The 19,366-nt window shown below is 52.2% G+C and overlaps 1 protein-coding gene across 2 annotated transcripts in view; it reads right to left on the bottom strand.

The window, feature by feature from the left end:
* The window catches only part of SPSB4 (splA/ryanodine receptor domain and SOCS box containing 4), a 75,268-nt gene extending 57,871 nt beyond the window's left edge, over positions 1 to 17,397 (bottom strand). For both annotated transcript variants that reach the window (XR_011496612.1, XM_014852010.3), the window contains exons 1-2: positions 15,980 to 17,397; positions 2,899 to 3,744 (exon numbers count right to left, since the gene is read on the bottom strand). Coding sequence is in view for 1 of the 2 variants with exons in the window: in XM_014852010.3 (XP_014707496.2) it covers positions 2,899 to 3,592 (694 nt within the window). In the remaining variant the exon portion in view is untranslated. The remainder of the gene's footprint in view (positions 1 to 2,898; positions 3,745 to 15,979) is intronic.
* Between the last annotated feature and the right edge of the window lie 1,969 nt (positions 17,398 to 19,366).

Genomic DNA, 19,366 nt, shown 5'->3' with positions numbered 1-19,366 from the left:
GCCCGGCTCTCCTGGTTAACAAAGCACTGAGCGCCGACTGCTGTGGGTCTGCTCCGTGCCGGCGAGCTTTACCATGCCCATTCTACAAAGGGAAACACTGAGGGACGGAGAGAGGAGGTCATCCTTGTCCAGGGCCTCCACAGTGCTGGGGCCAGGGTCTAACCCAGTCTAGGAGGGGTCCTGGGAAGAGTTCTCTCCCCCATGATCTTGCAAAGCAACCCCAGAGAGCAGCCCCGCCTTCCTGCTCTGAAGCCTGTCTCTGACTGCGGCCCCCTACACGCCAGTCAGGCCTGAGTTTGGAGACCTGCCACCACGTCACAACCAATGTTGGCTCAGAATTCTCCTCATGCACAGAACCCCACCTTGGGTAACCCTCCCTGCCTAGGACTCCATAGCGCCACATCCTCTCTGGTGCCCAGGGACCCACTGGTGGACTTCAGCCCAAGTCACCAGCTATAGGCATCACACAGTCCCTTCCCAACCTGCCCCTGTCAGATTCCCCTGCAATCTGCCCTATGGCCCACCCTGTAGCCAGGGCTTGTCCCAGGCTGACCATGGGCCTGTCAAAGCCCAGAAAAGCTGGGCTCCCCTTTTCTGCAGTCACACCCTGCCCAAGATAGACACCATTACTCCTATCTGGAGACCAGGCCAGAGCCATCGCAGACAAGCCAGTCCTCTCACTGTACAGGAGATGCCACAGGCTAGCATCACATGACATCTGGCCTCCCTTGCCTCCTGAACGGGCATTCCAGCTTCAGCCAACTGAAAAATACCAGTGGGGAGGAGGATGGAACACTCCAAGCTTTGTCTCACCAAGCTTCTCCAGCCACCTGAAGGATCCAAGGGCTCACGATGCCCCAAACACGACCGTCCTTTCCCACCCAGCCCCCACCAGCATGGCACCGAGGACACCAAGGAGCTCGCCTGCTCCTGCTCCTACCACACGTGGAGGGCCACCTGTGTCAACCTAGCTTTGCATCTGAAAACCAAGCAACAGAAACTACCTGAGTGTGGGTCAATAACCAAGAGGAAGCCCACCTTGTGGGCCCAACCGTGGCTCAGGTAGCTCCCACTGGGGATCAATGTCAGCTCTTAAGCCCCATACCACATTATTGGTGCTGCCACCCATGATCTCACAGCAGCTCTGAAAGGGGCCTGATACTGTCTCATTTTACATTTTAAAATGAGTAAATTTAAAATGAGTAAAATTAGAGTGATCCACCAAAGACACAAAACCACTGAGCGTTGGGGATGCAACGTGGGTCAGACTCCAGAGCCTTGGTCCACCAAGCCCACCCTTCCAGTCCAGTGATCGATGCTGGCAGGAAATTTTCCAATTCCACTTAACAAGAGTGTTTGTTGCTGCTGTTGGTTTTCTCAGCACTGGGGTTTACCTGGTGCCCGTGTCTACGAGGGTTCCAGACATTCTCCACAGGCACGGGGATGACTAACTAGCCCTTCTCAGGACACACTCATCTGCTCCTGGATTTACCCAGTTAATCAAAGAAAGCAGAACAACACCTGCCATTCAACAGCAATCTTAGATGAATGACCATGAAAATGAAATAGAAGCAAGAAGGTTGCCTATGATACCAGAGGGCTGAGCACCAGCCACTCTCTGCCAGCCTGCCACCCTTGGGTCAACCTACCCTACACTTGAGAAGATGTAAATTTTACTTGAGTAAAATCTTGTTCTGGACTTCTTTTCTGGTGTTACTCTCATCCCTCAACTAAAGCGGGGAGCATGGGAAAGAGTGGGCTTCGGAGGCTGAGAGACCTGGGGAGGCCCTGGTTCTGGCTCTCCATAGCTCTGCTCTTCAGTTTTCTCATCTCTGAAATGGGCGCAATTATATCTCTGACTTTGAGTGCCCACCTCCATGAGCTTCGTCAGGGGTGTGCCAGGAAGTCTGTTTGGACAAGGAGCGTGCGAGCCCACAAGGCCCCACTCAGCTGGAATTCAAGGTGGACAGGCGGCCGCCCCACCTCACCGAGGCTCCCTCCTAAACCCATACTGTTTTCTTACCGCGATTTTAGGCTGCCTCACAGAATGATTGTGCACGTAAATAAGAGGCGGCAGAGAGGGGTCAGGGGTCAAACCCAGCACCCTGTGGGCTTGGCTGCAGCCTGCAAGGGTGTTTTCTTTGCCTACACACTGTTTTCAGCAGCTGACCACTTTAAAAGTTGGGATAGTTCACACAAAATCTGGATTTCTGCGTCCTCTTGGAAAAATCTGAAGATTCCACAACTCGCAGCTCTCATTCGCATGAGGTAGTAATCAGCTAGAGATGAGAGGCGGCTGCCCCCTCTAACAGTGTACCAGGAAGAGCCAGAATCTGGGTATTCAGCCCCTGCATACAGTAGGTGGTCAATAAATGATAGTGTTATCATTATTACTTATTATCTATCAGTAGCTCGAGCGCACAGCATTCAAGTGCAGGCACTGTGTCTTCTACTTGTGACTCTCCTTCCACTGCGAGTTTGCAGCTGGGCACACAGGAGACATCATTTTGAATACCCTTACACAGACTGAGAGATTCATAATTGGTATCAACACTCAAAGCTGTTGCTAGGTGCCAGGCACTGTTCCAAGCCCTTCACACAGGGGATTATCACCTTGTTCGATCCTCACAACAACCCTGACCAAGATTACTATCATTGTGCCACTTGTGCAGATAGGGAAACTGAGGCACAGCCCAAGATCACCAAGCCAGCAAAGGAGTGAGTCAAGGTTTAAACTCAGGAGCCTGGCCCCACAGCCCAGGTCCAAGCCACGACTCCACACTGCAGGATTATCCCCATCGATGCTGGAGGGTGGGGCCTCCCTCCCCAACTCCCCAGGGACAGGCAGGCGGCCCCTGAAAGCCCCTGGCCTCCCCCCGCTCAGCAGGCCACACTTACGGTCAAGGCCATTGATGTAGCGCATGGTGACTTCGCAGTGGCCCCACACGGCACTCACCACCGGGTACAGCTTCTTGCCCTTGAGGCCACGGAAGGCCACGCCCAGGTACTGGCCGTCCACGACGAAGCTGAGCGTGCCCTCGTCCATGTCCAGCACCACGAGCAGCGAGTCGGGCAGCGCGAAGGCCTCCTCGGGGCCCAGGAAGGCGGGGTAGGCCACCCCGGGCCGGTTCTTGCCGTCGTGGTAGAGGCGGCTGCGGCCCAGGTCCCAGCCCCACGACTCGGCATCACTGCCCACCAGCGCGGTGTAGCCCACCGAGTGCAGCGGCGCGCGGGCGGTGGCCACACCCACGACGGCGTGCGTGCCGCGCTGCCGGGCCGGCCAGAGGATCTGCCAGGCGTGTAGGCCGCGCGCGTGGCCCACCTTGCCGCGGATACCGTCCGTGCTCTGGGCCACAGGGTGCCGATGGAAGGTGAGCCGGTCGTCGTCCTTGACGAAGACGTTGAGCGAGCGGTCCTCGGGGTTCCAGGCGTGCCGCAGCTGCACAGCAGGCCCGGCCGCCGGCATGTCCAGCAGCTGGTCCAGGCGCGCCGGGCGCCCCGGCTCGGCGCCCCGCAGCTCGCGCTTGGCAGGCCGCAGCGCGGGCTCCCGCACCTCCACTGCCTTGAGGCTCCCCGAGAGCTTCTGGCCCATGGTTCCCTGCCCGGAGGGGCCGCTGCGAGCTGCCGCTACCTCCTAGGAGCTTGCGCTCCCCACAGCCGGGCACGGGCCACCGGGCTGGGAACCAGGTGTCCGGATCGTACACCTCCACAGCCTCTACTGGGCTGGGGCAGGGGCCCAAGCTCCTGGAAGGAAGCAGAAGACACGGGTTATAACAGCAGCAGCAGCAGCCATGTATGCCTAAGCCTTGGCTGAGCTCTTTGCATGCATTAATAATAATAATTCATCAATATCGTGATATCTGGCACTTATCTACTCCTTGCCGTATGCCAGACACTGTTCTAAACGATTTCCATTTAATAGCTATTTAATCCTTAAGATGTCCCTATAAGACTTATACAGTATTTTATTCCCATTTTATAGATGAGGAAAGCAAAGAGCTGAGAAGGGATAAGTAATTAACCAAAGACCCACAGCTAATGAGGTGCTCCGCCAAGATTCACACTGAGGCCATCTGGCTTCGGAGTGCATGTTCTGCGCTTAGGGCAACCATAGGCAATTTTATTTTGGATATAAGGGTTGAACCCAGAGAAGTTCAGTGATTTGCTCAAGATCACAGACGCTGGAGAAGAACCCAGGTGCATTTGGGGACAAGCCCTGTGTCAAGGCTGGGGGGACACAGTGCCCAAGACATGGGGGCCGAAGATGTGCAGGGTATAGCCTCTTGCTTCCTGTCCTGGCTGCCCTGGGAGCTTAAATAGCATCCAAAGAGCACCCAGGCTTGAGAAGCAGGACAGAGGGAGGATCCACAGGGTCACCCAGGGACATGGACATGGACACAAGGCGACCATCTGAGGATGCGGGGGACGGGGGCGGGTGGTAAGGGAGCTGGTGTCCAGGCTCTGGAGCTGACAAAACTGCATCCACATCCCTCTCCCCATCTTTTAGCTGTGTCCACAGGAAGGTTTCTTAGCCTCTCGAGACACCAGTTTCCTCATCTGTAAAATGGGGATAAAATGCTCTCTCTGGGTGGTGTGGAAATCTGAGAGATAATAATAAAAAGGGCCAGGCCTGAGAATCTGTGGGTGGGCTTTCCTCTCTGGCTCTATCCTCTGGGCATCCCACATACGTCCCTTCCCTTTGGGTAAGCTGTTTCTTTGGGCACATAAGCACCATTAACAGCACTGACCCTGGGCAGCCTCCTCTGAGGCAGGATCCTAGTTTTCAGGGAGGAGGGCTTGACCACCCTCTCCAGGAGACCAGCTGGAACCCAGGGTGCTTGGGCTGGTTGGATGTGCCTGGGTGTGGGGAGAGATGAAGAGCTGAGCCCTGCAGCCCCACCAGACGAGAGGCCTATGCCCTCCCCTTGCTGGCCTAGAGCTGCTAGGCTCAGAACAACTTCCCCTGAGACAGACCAAGAGACAGACATTTTTCATGCCCTGCTCTGCCTGGCCCCGACCTCCCACCCAAACAGGGGCTCACTCCCAGTCAAAGTGCAGGTGGAGAAGGGAAGGGCCCCCTGCACACAGCACAGGCCGCTGGGCTGTGGATTTCTCCTTTAGCCCTCCTATTTTATTCTCAACTCCCATTTTCTTTCCTTTCTCTTGTCAGACCCTAGCTTCAGCTCATGCCAGCCCCATCCAGAGAGCTCTGGCTAACGTCTAATCTGGGAGAATTCCAGAACACATAAAAATTTGTGACACTAGACTGTTCTAAGATAGCAGAATAAAGTTACTCCTTTTCATGTCCAAGATCACCCATAATAAAGGCGAAAGAGAAACAGAAATGCAAATTCTATCTTCCACAAAGCTAGAACACATTTGTAACCCGAACCGCGATTTATAAGGAAAGGCTGCCAAAAATAGTGAAGGGCTGCCCAAGGCAGGGAAGACCCAGTGTGAGAAAACACCTACAGAAGCCACCAGTGGTTGCAGCTCCCAGAGAAAACTGGCAGATTTCTTCTAGCTGGCACTCCCTCAAGGAAAAGAACAATGATTCCTGATCAGGAACCGTGGGAACAGGGTATGTGGCCTGGCTGTGGGAGCTGCCTCTGACACCCTGGGACAGAGAACAGCAAGGCTAACAAAGGAAACCACAGGCTGCCATCTTTACAGGAAGCAGCATGTGGGTGAGGCAGAGTGAGAGAAGGGCCTGAACTGGGGGAAGCCCATAGCTGCAGGTCTCTGGTAGAAGCCGAGAGAAACCACTGCCTCAGTCCTCTGAACAACATTATCGTGAACCAGGGTGCAATCCTGCTCTCCTAAGACACTTCCTGGCACCCCTTCTTTGGGCATCCCCTGCAAAATGAGGATCCTAGAAGATTTGCCTCTTCCAAAGAGGAACCAGCACACAACAGAGTCAACGATGCTAGAGGAGAAATCAGGGGGACAGGAAAAAAGAGGCAAACCAAGAAAATTCACCAGAAAAAAAGCTGTCACAAAGCAGATAAAAATTGTGACCAAATTTGTAAACTAATTTTGGGATCACTTATTTCAGAAGGGAGACAAGTAGTACAGTATTTTAAAAAAGATGAAATACATTTTACATAGTTATAAAGGCAACCTCCAGAAGACTAAAAATAAAATGAAAACCTTCCAAACTGTCAGAAAAAAAAAACCACAAAATGAAACAGACTACACACTGAAAGATTTTGCTGTAAGAAGCAATAGAAGGAAAAACACAAAGAGATAGGCTATGATACTAAAACTAGACCAAAACACTCGCTATGTCAATGAATGACCATAATAAACTACTAGAAAGAAAAGATCCTGAGATTGGGGAATAAGACAAAATGCCCAACCAGATGCTACTTAAGAGAGACATCCCCAAAGTGACGTGACTGAGGGATGCTGGAAATGAAGGGTGGATACCCACCAGGGAAGTGCTACCTTGCACCAGGCAGGCATGCAAACCTTAACACCAGCAAGTAAAGTGGAATTCGGGGCAAATGATTTTAAATGAGACAAAGATGAATGTTGTATAATAATAAAGAATACAATCCACAATTGAAGCTCTAACACACCAAACAGCACCAAAATTCAGAGCAAAAGCTACAGGAAATACAAGACAGACAGACAGATCCACAGCAGAGGGAGGTGATTCTAATTCACTTCTTTTAGCTCGTGACCAATCACTGGGCCAAATTAACTAAATACACAGAAAAGCCAAAATTGCAAAATTAATAAGACAAATTAAATTGATGTATATTTCAAAAAAAAAAAAAAAAATTCCCATAAGCCACAAATAAAACCTCCCCCAAAATCAGAAATATACAGAATCTGACAACACAGAAGAAAAACTAGAAATTAATCACAAAACCATGGATACAAAACCCTAGCACTTGGACATTTTTAAAAATTCCCTTTTAAACAACTCGGATCCAAAAAGAGATCTATACAGAAATTGCAGAATATCTAGAAAATAAGAATCACAAAAAACATTCCATATACTGTAACCCGTGGGATCCCACTTAAAGTAGTGCTCAGAGGAAATAATAGCTGGTGTACTTATATCAGCAAATAAAAAAGAATGAAAATACACAAGTTAAGCATAATAAAATAGAAAATAGAACTAATCAAGAAATCTGTGGAGGCTGGCCCCAAGGCCAAGTGGTTGAGTTCTTGTGCTCTGCTTTGGTGGCCCAGGGTTCGCTGGTTTGGATCCTGGGCAGGACCTAGCACTGCTCATCAAGCCATGCTGTGGAGGTGTCCCACAGAGAAGAACTAGAATGACTTACCACTGGGATATACAACCAGGTAGTGGGGCTTTGGGGAGGAAAAAAAAAGAAAGAAATCTGTGAGCTGATCTTTTGGGGAAAAAAATACCACAAAAACAAAACCAGTAAAACATAGAAACTATTTAGTTCAATCATTTAATCTATCATATTATGTTCTCTATTATGTTGTTATCAATTATATTATCTGTTATATTAATCTATCATGTTGATAGTATGTATCCTTGATATAATGTAATGAAACAACACTGTACCTCTGTGGTCTTCCTCCCCCAAATCTGGAGCCCCACTCTAACCATGAGAACAACACAGGACAAACTCTAATTGAGGAGCATCCAAGAAAATACCTGACCAGTATCCTCAAAATCGTTAAGGCCATCAAAGAAGGAAAGTCCAAGAAACTGTCACAGCCAAGAAGCGCCTAGGGAGACACAACAGCTACATGTAATATGGTGTCCTGGATGGGATCCTGGATCAGAAAAAGGATTTTGATAAAAACTAGGGAAATCTGAATCAAGTATGGCCTTTAGTTAATAACACTGTACCCACATTGGTTCACTAGTGTGATTAATGCACATTCTTATGGAAGATGTCAGTCATAGGGGAAACTGGGTGTGAGGATATGGGAACTCTCTGTACTATCTGCTTAGTTTCTCTGTAAATCTAAAACTATTCTAAAAATTAGTCTGTTAATTAAAAAACATTAAATTAACTTCCAGATTTTGGAAATTGAAAAAAATGTACAGAAACTAACACCTCCTATCTCATTAACCAGATACAAATATTGTTAGTGTTTGGATTATTTCATTTTATTCTTTTTTTGTCTACAAAATATTCATGAACTTTCTTTTTAAAAACTGGCATCGTGGGCCTCTATTAGGTTATTTCACCTAAAATTAAATAATTAACATTTTCACATGTTACTAAATATACTTTCAACGCATGACTTCAATAACTAAATTAAAAAAACAGTAAAGCTTATAAAGCATTTAATCTAATCATTTAAAAGGGTGGGGGGAGAAGACACATATCTGAAATAAGAAAAGAAAATGGGAAATAACCCAATGGTCTAGCAAAAAGCACTCATAAAAGAAGCTTGATTTGTTTGTTGTTGTAACATGGAGAGATATGTGCAACACAATCACAGACAACTATATGACAAACTCCTACAAAAGAGTAAGAAAAAACCACCCCAAAGGCAGAATGTGGGAAGATACAGCAAATAGTTCACACAAAAAGAAAAACAGATGGCTCTTTTGAAAAGATGTTTTACCAAATGCATAACAAAAGAGCTATGAGTTAGAACTACAATGAAATGCCATTTTTGTCTGTCAGATTAGAGAAGATCAAAAAGCTGGATAACATCTTCTTGGAGAAGCAGACAGGCTCATCCATCGCTAAACTGAAGATAAAATGGTAAAATGGTGTAACCTCAGCGGATGGAAAATTAGCACCACCGCTCAGAATTGCAAAGGCACATGCCTTTGACTTAGCAATTCCACTTCCAGTGTTTATTCAGTATTAAATGTCCAAAACCACATATATATGTATAACACACAATACATATATAATACGTATTGTGTATAATACATAATACATGAGTATATAAAATATTATATTACATATATACATATGCAGCATTGTTTGTAATAGCAAAATATTGGGAAAAACCCAAACTAAAGACAGGCTAAATAAAGGATGGTAAATCCATGTAATGGAACACTACGCAGCTGGAGAAAAGAATGTATGGAAGATCTAACAGATAGATGAAGTCAAACCAACAGGGGCAGAACAGTGTGCGTGGTGTGCTGCCGTAACTGCGGAGGGAGAGGGCGGGGAGGAGGGGAAGGGGGAGCTCGGAGGAAAGGGGGAGCGGGTGGGGTGTTACAGAACTGAGGACCAGCTGAGTCTGTAAGAAAACTAGACACTTCAGTTCCATTTTACGAGACAACTCACTTTTCTCCACTCGCCACAGAGCCTCATGCTGACCTTCGCCCAGCCCGGAGCCTCAGCCAGGTTAAGAGAAATATGCAAGATGACTGCCTCTGAGTAGCTGACTCTTGGCTGTACCAAGTCTTCCCCTTCAGTAGACTCTGCTGTGCACCCTTTCTGCTTCTAGTCCTCATTTATTCATTCAACAAACACAGTGGACGCCTGCCACGTGCCAGACTCCATGCTGCTGAGAGCTAGGGACACAGCAGTGGCCAAGTCAGGCTCAGTCCCTACCCTCTCCAGCCAGAGGAAGTGGGCGCTTGCCACATTTCTCTTCTTGTCTCCACCACAGCACACAGAGTGGGCCAGGCACACGGGCGATATAGCAGAGCCTCTTCTGATAGGAATAGCACCATCTCAGCCCGGTAAGCAGAGGGCTTACTGAACAAGGCCCACGGTGCCTCCACCACCTTCCCCCGGAACCAAACTTAATTTCTTAGGCCATGCTTGGATGGGGATGCTTAATGACATTATCCAGAAGGATCCACCCCGGGGCTTCAGTGATGGCTGGGCAAGAAAACAAAAACTCCAATTGCCACTTGCCCTTCCCAGGACTCTGGCGGGTGTTGCGACCTGACAGGGAAATGAGGAGATGTGAAGTGTTGATGTCGCACTGCTAAAGGAGCCTCGGTGGTTTGGAATATGTGACACTCAGTCTTCAGAGGCCCAGGACCCCATTCTCGGAGGCCTGTCTGGCGGGCTCGCCCAGGCACAGGGTCTGCCAGGGGACATGACTGCCGCAGGAATTGGCACCGACTGGGTGAAGTGCCCTCCCCTGGGTGGCCTCTGGCTTCAGATTTGGGGGGAGGGTGTGGGGGTGGACTTCATTCCTTCTTTTAACCAGCAGTAATGATGCCTCCCTGGGGATCTGAGGCTACAGGAAGTATAAGACCCGATCACTTCCACCTAAGGAGAGCTCACACCAAAGGGGTCAGACCCAGGGACAGGTCTGAATGATGATGGGGACTGTAGGAAGCAGGGCCATTTGAATTCCTCTAAAAGAACGCATGTTGCTTTCAAACATATACCACAGCGCTTGTCAAATGCAAAGCTGACCTCATCACGCTCCCCGCTGAAATCCTCCTCAGGCTCTCCATGATGGTCAGGATAAAGTGCAGGCTCCTACCCCTAACACTCCCAAAATGTTCCCTGAGGCTTCCGGGGCCCATCTCCCTCTGGGACCTCTTCACTGCATCCCCACCAACCTCCTGAATCCCCCCACAGGCACACGAAGGCCTGCACATCCAGGGCCTGACACTGTCTGTCCCCTCCTTCTCCCTGCACACCCCCCCACATGCACACATCTGGGTAATTCACTCAGCTCAGGTCTCGACGCCTCTGGGGAGCTCCCCACCCCCTGCTCTCAGAGCCCCTGCACCTGTCTCCAGCACAGACTCATCACAAGGGGTCAGGATATCTCCCCAGCTGCCTCCCTCCCACCAGACAGGGGATGATACAGGAGCAGGGCTGACTCTCCTCACTGGAGACCCCAGGACTTTGCATGGCTCTGGCCCAGAGAAAGGAGTGGGTGGACATCTACACAATGCACAAGTGTGAGCTGAGGAATCAAGCAACCTGCTGCCTTAGAAAGAAGCTCCACCGAGCTGGACCCGGAGGGCAGAGCTTGCTGGGTTCAGACAATTCATTTCACATCTTCATCCCTCAGCTCTCATCTCTGTACCATGGTGCCAATGATATGTACCTAGACCTGATTTGACTGGGATGTTTTTAAGATTTTCTTAGTACAAATATTAAGAAGCAGGGCTGGGTTTTATTAAGAGATGCTAATTCAGAATGAACCTGCCAATGGTGAATGAATGAAAGAACCCCCAAGGTTTTATTCATAGACATCCATTAGCTTTCCCTTTATACACATGCACGGAGCTCACGCTACAACTGGCTGGGCAGCCCTTTCTTCCCGAGAGCTCACAAAGAGAGCCATCTGCCCAGTTCCAGGTGGAAGCATCTCACGCCTGTCTTCCTGGAGTGTAAATCAATGAGGCTTCCCTGAGCCTCTCCTTCTTGTGGGGTTTCCATGGGAATCCTCCCACGCGTGACTGCGCCAGGAGCCCCCAAGGCAGAAGCTCAGGCTGTCAGCCAGTGAGGAGAGCAGGGGATGGGATGAGCGAGGTTTGCTGGGCGGTGACCAGGCCAGCATGCTCTGCAAGGTCATTTGAAAGAGACATGCCTCTGAAGGAGCAAAGCCAGAGGCCCTATGTGCACGTGCAGCCCTGGCAGCCCTGGTCACCGTGGCCGCTGGCCCAGGCACAGGTGGGGTGTGCTGCAGGATGGCTGGCCTCTGTGAGGCCCAGCAGGGCTTGGGCAGGAGCAGAGCAGGAAGAGAGGGGATGGGGAGGATGCTACACAATGGGAGCCCCTTGGGAAAACTTCTATGAAGAAAACACAATAATCTTCATGTCCAGCCCCTCATTTATCTCCCAGGCTGAACTTTGCCCACTTAGTATAAGTGATTGTCTCAAAACTCAGGACACCTAAAGAAAAGCAAAACTATTCATGCCTCAGGCTTGATCTAGATCATAAGAGGGACCTGCTGGGGTTTCTGAAGGTCCCTCTCTCAAGCCTGAGGTGTCTCTGGGAGCAGTCTTGAGATACCAGGGGAGAAACTAGAGAGGAAGAGGGGAAGAGGGGATGGTGAGGAAGCAGGGAGACAGGGAGACCTAGAGAGAGGAGAGAAGGACCGCCAGAGGTGAGGGAGCCACTCAGCCCCAGGAATCTGAGGGACTTGCCTATCTCATAGTACGTGGGTGACAGGTGAGATGTCCCTGTGGCCTGGCTAATTGGACCAAGCCCCACTCCTTTCTGGAGAAGGCAGAGCTCCAGGTTCACCATAAATGACATTTCACAGCACTAAAAGCCAGGGGGTGGCTGGAGCAGCTCTGGGCCTCTCCCTCTGGGCACAACAGCACACGGAGCCATAGAGCTCACAGCAACTTCCTGCCACCTCCTGGCTCCAGGCTCCACCCTGCCTGCCCCATAAATGGGGCACCCTCTAGGTCACATCTTCAGTGTCTGCTCCTCTCTCTCTCCTTGCATCTTCTCTTAGAACTGACATTTCCAGCTCTCTGCAGATTCTCCCAAACTGGGTCTCCAGCCCCGCCTTCTCTCCTCAGCACCAGACCCACCTACCTGGAGGCCTCTGACCACCCCAAACTAGGAGCTCCTTCAAAGGACCTTGTAAAGCCAGCTGGCCTCATTCTACCATAAGCCTTCCCCCGTGGGCATGCCCACCCTCTCGAGAGGTCAGACATCTGGGGGTGCACAGGCACCTCAGAACCCACACGTCCAGAGCTGAACTCTGCCGCAGAGCCCCATCTCTCCATCTCCCTCACTCAACGCCTTCAGCTCTCCCTTAGCTCAGAGCTTGCCTGGATTCCGCAGTGGTCTCCCTGACTCCAGTCTGTGCCCCACAACCCACCCTCCACGCTGCCAAGGGGTAAATCTGACCAAGCCACCCACCCACCTTCTCGTTTAACTCTCCAGGGAGAAGCTGCAGCCCTTAGCTTGGCACACCAGTTCTCCAGACCTGCTCTTACTTATCTCTCCCCCGCCCAGTCTCCTAGCACGGCCCACCAGTCGTGCTAGACTCCCCCAGGTGCCACATCCCCTCCATACCTTGGAGTCCTGGGAGCCTTTCCACCTTCCTGTACCTGGCTGGTACTCTCTCACTCTCCCCCACCCCTAAGCGGGCCGGGCAGCTCTGTAGCAGCCCTCCATCCCCCTGCGTCCTTATCCTTGAGTCTTCTGCACCACATGCTGCATTTCCTGCTGGTGAGGCCAGTGCCCAAGCAGCCTCTGTCTCCCACCAGCACCCACCCGGCACCTGCCACTTCTGGCTGCACTCTAAAGCATTTGTCAGATTGAAGAAGGAATATCCGCTCCCCATCTCTTGTATAGTTTGCATTTCTAACAACAAACATGTTTTTCATAATTAAAGTGTCCATTTTAAGTGGGGATTAAGTTCTAAAGTCAATATGTGAAGCAAAAACCACATGCAATCAACACTGCCCAGGAGAGCCCTTCTGAAGGTCCCAGGTTCGTGATAGCCGATTTGGGTTTGCCGCCCTCTTCCCCAGAGGGCTCAGCACAGACACAGTTTTCGCTACAGCCTCAGAACAGATCCCTATTTCTTGAGCTGAGTGGCAGCAGAGAAACCAGCTGACTTATTTAGGGACCATGTTGTATTAATAATGTGTTGCTGTTTTATTTATTTTTTACTGTTGATCTTTTCTATCAAGTATGTATGGCTCACATAAGTTAAGGGCACACATTTATGTACTTATTTTTAAAGATGACTATGAGGCAGAGACTTCTGGTAACTTCACTCCAGGTCTCCCCTCCCCTGATTTTCCACATTGAGTGGCCTGTTCTAGGTGAGAGCTGCCCGAGACGCCTGTCGTTCCTGTACCAACAGAGAAGCGACATTTCAAGGCCTGGCTATGTGACAACAGGCCAGGCAACTTGGGGAAAATGAAGCAGCCCCTGTGTCGTGAGTTGTACTGGGTCTTTTCCCGAAGGGATGAGGAAGCACTCTGGCCCGGGCCTTGGCCACTTCCTGGGGTAGGAATGAAGCCCCCCAAGGACTGGCCTGCCTAAATGAGCAGAAGGAGCCGGTCTTAAGAAACCCCAAGGGGAAAAGTAGCCTACGCAGGGGGAACAGCAAATAAAAAAGTCCCTGGTGTGTTGGAGCAAACCCAAAAAGTCCAGGGGGTGAGGGTAATGAGAGAGGAAAATGGTCAGAAAGGAGGGGAGGGGGCAGTCCCCGGACCGGAGGGCCTGGGGGCATTGAGGCTTTTCTGAGGAGCTTCTAAGGTAGGGAGGGTCTTGATCTAGTTACATTTTAAAAAGATGTTTCTGAAACACGGTCATTACTATTTGCTAATCTGATACTTGAAAAATTGCATCTTATTGTAGTCTTAATTTGCATTTTTCTTATTGAATGAGGTAGAGCATCTTGCCACATGTTTAGGTATTATTTTCATTTCATTTCATGAGTGTGAACTGTTTATGGTCTTTGCCCATTTTTGGTCCTTTGCTTGTTGACTTGAGGAACATTTTACACATTAAAGAGATGAGCCCTTTGTGACAGGAGTGGCAATTCTCTCCCCAGTTTGTCGTATGTCTTTTGACTGTTTATGGTGACTTCTTTTCCCTGCAGATTTTTTAACATATAATTGAATTTATCAGTCTTTCAAATAAACTAGTTTGGTTGGAAGACAGAGGCGCAAGGTGGGGATACAGAGACAAGAGGCTGGGAGAGTCTGGTGCACTGATGTCTTTCCCCAGGGCAGGGACAGCGTTTAGGGCAGATCTGGATTCTCCCGTGAATAGCGTTTCCCTGAGGCTCAGGCCTAACATTTCACATCCTCCTGATTTAGGCTCATCAGGTTGGGAGGGTGGGGGTTTAGGGAGAGATGGGTGGAAGGATGGGCCCCAGATTCCTAGAGAGGAGAGAACTCCTGCCTTCACCCCCAAGCTCCCCCAGGAGGAGGATGCGGCAGACGAGGAAACTGAGCGGGGAGAGATTAGAGTACTTGCTCAAGGTCACACTGGGGCTGGTGGTGGAGACGGAATTCGAACTCAAGCCTGGCTCCAGAGCCGAGAGCTCTCCACCACCTCGCCACAGCGGTACAGAAGTGTCCTCCTCTCACTTCCAGTCCGCAATAGCCCGTGTTCGGCCACCCGGAGGCGGGAGCAGCCACTCCCCCTCTTCTCCTGCCAGGGAAAGGTCCTGGGCTCGGCGTCCCCTCCTGGCGCGGAGCCCGTGGCGCGTCCTGCGCTACCCCGGCTGGCGGACGCATTTGCCGCGCTCCAGGCTCTGGCCTCCTCCCTCCTACCCAGACCCCACCCCCTACCCCCGGCCCGCGACTCGCGAAGCCCGCGACCCCCTCCCTTCCGGAGCATCGCCAAGTTTGTCTCCAAGCAAGGCCAGGAACTGGCCCTGAGCAGCGCGCGGGCCGGGCGACCAGCCTCACCACCCCAGCGTCAAGAGTAAACCGTAACGACAGCCACCACTTCACCAGCGCCTACTGCGTGCCAGGCGCTTGACTTCCACCGCTCGGAATCGCCCCACCCCCGATGAACAGATCCCCAGAATTTATTGTCCCCATTACATAGACGAGGGAGCCACTGCACCACCGGAAAGTTGCATGACACGCTAGGGCTCACACAGCTAATATTAATGCTCGCTAACATTTGATTGCTTCCTATGTGCCAGACACAGGTCTATGTACGTTACAAGCACCACTCCACAGCTCCTACCAATACTCCTATAAAACGGGTATCATTATCATTCCCATCCTACGGATGAGGTAACCGAGGTTTGGCGCTTTGCCCAAGGTCACCCAGCCAGTGAATGACGGCTCTTGGATCCAAGCCCGGGCAGGGTTACTCGGGGGGGGCGGTTTCTTGTGCCGTCTCCATTACGCAGAGAAGCAGCGGGCTTCGAACCTACGGCATCAGAGGCTGGCCCCAAACGCCCAAAGCTGTGCGCAAACCAACCAGCTCGGACTGCCACAGCTGGCAGAGAGGAATTCCCGGAGACCCGGACGGGACTCACGCCGGGATCGCCGGCAGTGGGCGAGTGCCGGCCCGCACGAGGTCCGCGCGGCCAGATCTCGGCTACCGGCTCCTGTGCGCCCCAGGGCGCCCCTCACCAGAAGCTGGAGAATACTCACCATAAAAGAGAGGGCGAGTGCCTGCCCCGGAGGAATCGCCAGCGCGGGCAGGTCTTGGACTCCCGGGAGAGGCGTCTGCCACTGCCGCCCACTCAGGGGCGCCCGAGCGACCCCGAAAATGCCGGCTAGCTCCCCGAGGCCAGGAGCGCGTCCTCACGGCTGGTGCTCAACTGCAGCTCCCCCTCTGCCTGGCAGGGTGGCCTGGAGTTGGAGCGTTCTTGGGGAAGTTGGCGCTCGAGCGCGGCGGGAGGGCCCGGGAGGTCGGATGGGAGTAGGGGGGCGCCTTCCTGCGCGGATCCCGGGGGCACGCCAAGGCCCGCGCTCTAGCCTTTCCGAAGCTCCGCGCCGAACGCGGAGGGCGGCGAGGACCCAGCTCAGAGCGCACGGGCCGCGCCTCGGCCACTGGCCCCTAGCGCGCCCTGCGTCTTCCCCCGCGCCCTGGGCGCACGCAGCTGTGGCTCGAGCTGCGGCCGGGGCCCGGGCTGCGGTGTGCTCATCGCCCTCCCCAGGGGCTGGGCGCCTTTGTGCGCCGGGCGCGCCGGCCGCCGCGGCCAGCTCTGGATGCTGCAGCTGCCGCCGCCTCCCCCTCCTCCGCCGCCGCCGCCCGCTCCCCGCCTTCCCGGCCGGCCCGGAGGCTGCAGCTGAAAGCCGATCCGGCTGAGCTCATCCCTGAAGGCCACTAATCCAATAGCCGCGGAAGGCGCGGCCGCCGGGAACGCCCCTTCCCCCACCATCCCGCGCCCCGGCCCGTCCCAGCTCGGGCCGCTGCCGGCGCCGCCACCTTCCCGAGGCCACCAGCTGGCGGGAGAGGGAAATGGAGCCCGCGCCCGCGCCCCTGTGTGGAGTCGGCGCCGTCGCCATTCACCCGCCCGCTGGCCCGCGCACTCCCTCACTCACGCACTCATTCATGCGCGCGGGTCCTCCCCCATTCATTCAAGCGCGCCGGGAGCGCCAGGGTGGGTACCCCTGAGGGGGAGGAGACACCCACAGTCGCTCGGCAGCTTTGGTGTCTTTACCCAACGCACGTGGGAAATAGCAGCCGGGGAAAGAGGATGTTTAACGTTCTCTTCTTCAGACACGTGCGCACACTTTATTTTTTAAGATCAAGCTCCAACTCGTCTTTTCTTTTAAAGTGCAATTTCGTCCCGCCTCACAGGGCCTTCCCTGCCCACCTAGGGGGCAGGGAGGTGCGTTTCTCTGCTCTGCTGGCTGCCAGCGCTGATGGTGGGCTGCTTCATTGCGAAGAATGGGAGCTGGGAGAGAAGGAAGAGGGCGTGGCCAGGGCGGAGGCCGAGAGGCTGCTTCTAGCGTGTGTGTTTCTTCGGGGAAATTCAAAGTTTCTAGTCTGGCTGCCCTCGTCTGTGCTCCCAGAGTTGACTTCTGTTCCATTCCACAATCATTTGGTCTGACCCCAGCCCCCTCTGTGCCAGGCACCAAAGAATCTAAATGCAGAGTGCCTGTTTCATCAGAGACACAGACGACAAAAGAGAGTTCCCCAGGGAAGGAAATCTTTAACCAAAACTCTGGGGCTTCTTTCCCAGACTGGGAAGGGCAATCTGGGAATGCTTCCTAGTGGAGGTGGCTACACGAATTAGCTCCTGGAGGCAGGTGGAAAGGATGGCCACCTGGCTAGGTACTTCCACAGCACAGAGCCTGTGGTTTGACTGGTGATAGAAAACAGTGCTAAGATGAAGCTGGAGGGATAGGCAGTGGCTAGGGTCTCTCCCTGAGGTCAGTTGGGGAAACCTTTAGCTAGGGTGGTGACTGTCAGATTTGCATTCTGGAAAGGTCTCTCAGCAGCAGAGTGGATGGATGGAGGAAAACAGCCTGGAAGCCACTGAAACAGTCCAAGCAAAAGATGAAGCTTCATGAACCAGGGCAGCCGTGGTCGGGTGGCAAAAAGGTGTCTTGATCAAGTGTTTCTTGCACATATTCTACTGTTTTGTCATTGCCAGTTTACGTGTCTGTCTCCCTCCTAAGACTGTGAACCCCCTGGAGGATGAGGTTCTGCGTTTTATACATCTCTGGATCCCCTGTACCCAGCACAGAACAGCTGTGGAGTAAGTGTGATTTGAACTGACCCAAGTGGCAGTTCTGACTTACCTTCACACTCACTACGTTTCAGGGGGTCTCACAGCAGTCTGTCCTATTCCCTATCAGGAAGTGCCTGTAACACCCACTCAGCAAGCTACCGCAGGGGCTATGGACACAACTGAGGAGCAAGAAAGAAAAATTGAGGAAAGAAGATCAGAAGCAAAAGGGGAGTTTAAAGAAGACTTTCAAGCTGATGGTTTCTCCACATGGACCCCAACCCAGTCTGGCTGGTGGGGGCAGGGGCAGGGGTAGGGAGGGGTTGCCCACCCCCACCCCCACACCTACCCCCACTCCCACTGCTTCCCCTTCTTGCTGGGAAACATTACAGCAGCTTCAAGGACAACTCCTCCCTCCCTTGGGGGCTGCAGGTAGGTTCACCACCTTCGCCCCTCCAGATTAGACCATGCCTCAGACACAAAGAAGTGGCCATAACAGCACCCCATGTGTCCCTGTAGGGCCCCCCAAATACTCCAGCCCCTGGATATAAGAAGAAATAACTTGCCATTTTGGAAGACACCAGGATAGCCAAGCTATTAACTCTTCAGGTTGAAGTCAGCAGCCTCTACGGTGGCCCCAGTGACCCCTGGCTCTGGGTTTCCCCCCCTTGTAACCCCTCCCTTCAGGTGTGGGCTGACCTTATTGACTTCTCCTCACAAACAGAATACGGTAGAATTGACAGGATGTGCCCTCCAAGATTAGGTTATAAAAAGGCAGTGGCTTCTGTTTTGAGCATATGCTCTCTCTCTCTTGCTCTCTTTGGGGATCACCTCTCTGGGAGAAGCCAGCTTCCATGTCCCAAGGCAGCCTTGTGGAGAGGCTCATGTGGTGGGGCCCTAAGGCCTGCCAACAACCGTGTGAGTGAACTTAGAAGTGGATTCCTGCCCTGCCACCCCCGCCCCAGCTGAGCCTTCATATGAGACTGCAGCCCTGTCTGGCACCTTGACTGCAATTTCATTAGAGATCTTGAATCAGAGACAGTCAACTACGTTGTTCCCAGATGCCTGAGCCACAGACACAGTAAGAGAATAGATGTGTGTTGTGTTAAGCTGCTAAACCTAGGGGTAATTAGTTGTGTAGCAATAGATAACTAATACAAGATATTCTTAACTGTCCAAGGGTGATTTGAAAAATAAACTCTTGAAGAACTAGCCAGTCTCACCCCAGAGAAAGCACAATATTTCATGGGCATAGTCAGGCAGCCCTGGCCTTAAATTTCAGGTCAGACTCTTTGGGTCTTAGTTTCTCATTGTAAAATGAGGACAGAAGAATTTCCTGAGTTCGGTTATGCATTGT

This window comes from Equus asinus, chromosome 21 (genome assembly GCF_041296235.1).
Source record: "Equus asinus isolate D_3611 breed Donkey chromosome 21, EquAss-T2T_v2, whole genome shotgun sequence".
Lineage (NCBI taxonomy): Eukaryota > Metazoa > Chordata > Mammalia > Perissodactyla > Equidae > Equus > Equus asinus.
This window is presented reverse-complemented; position numbering and strand designations above follow the sequence as displayed.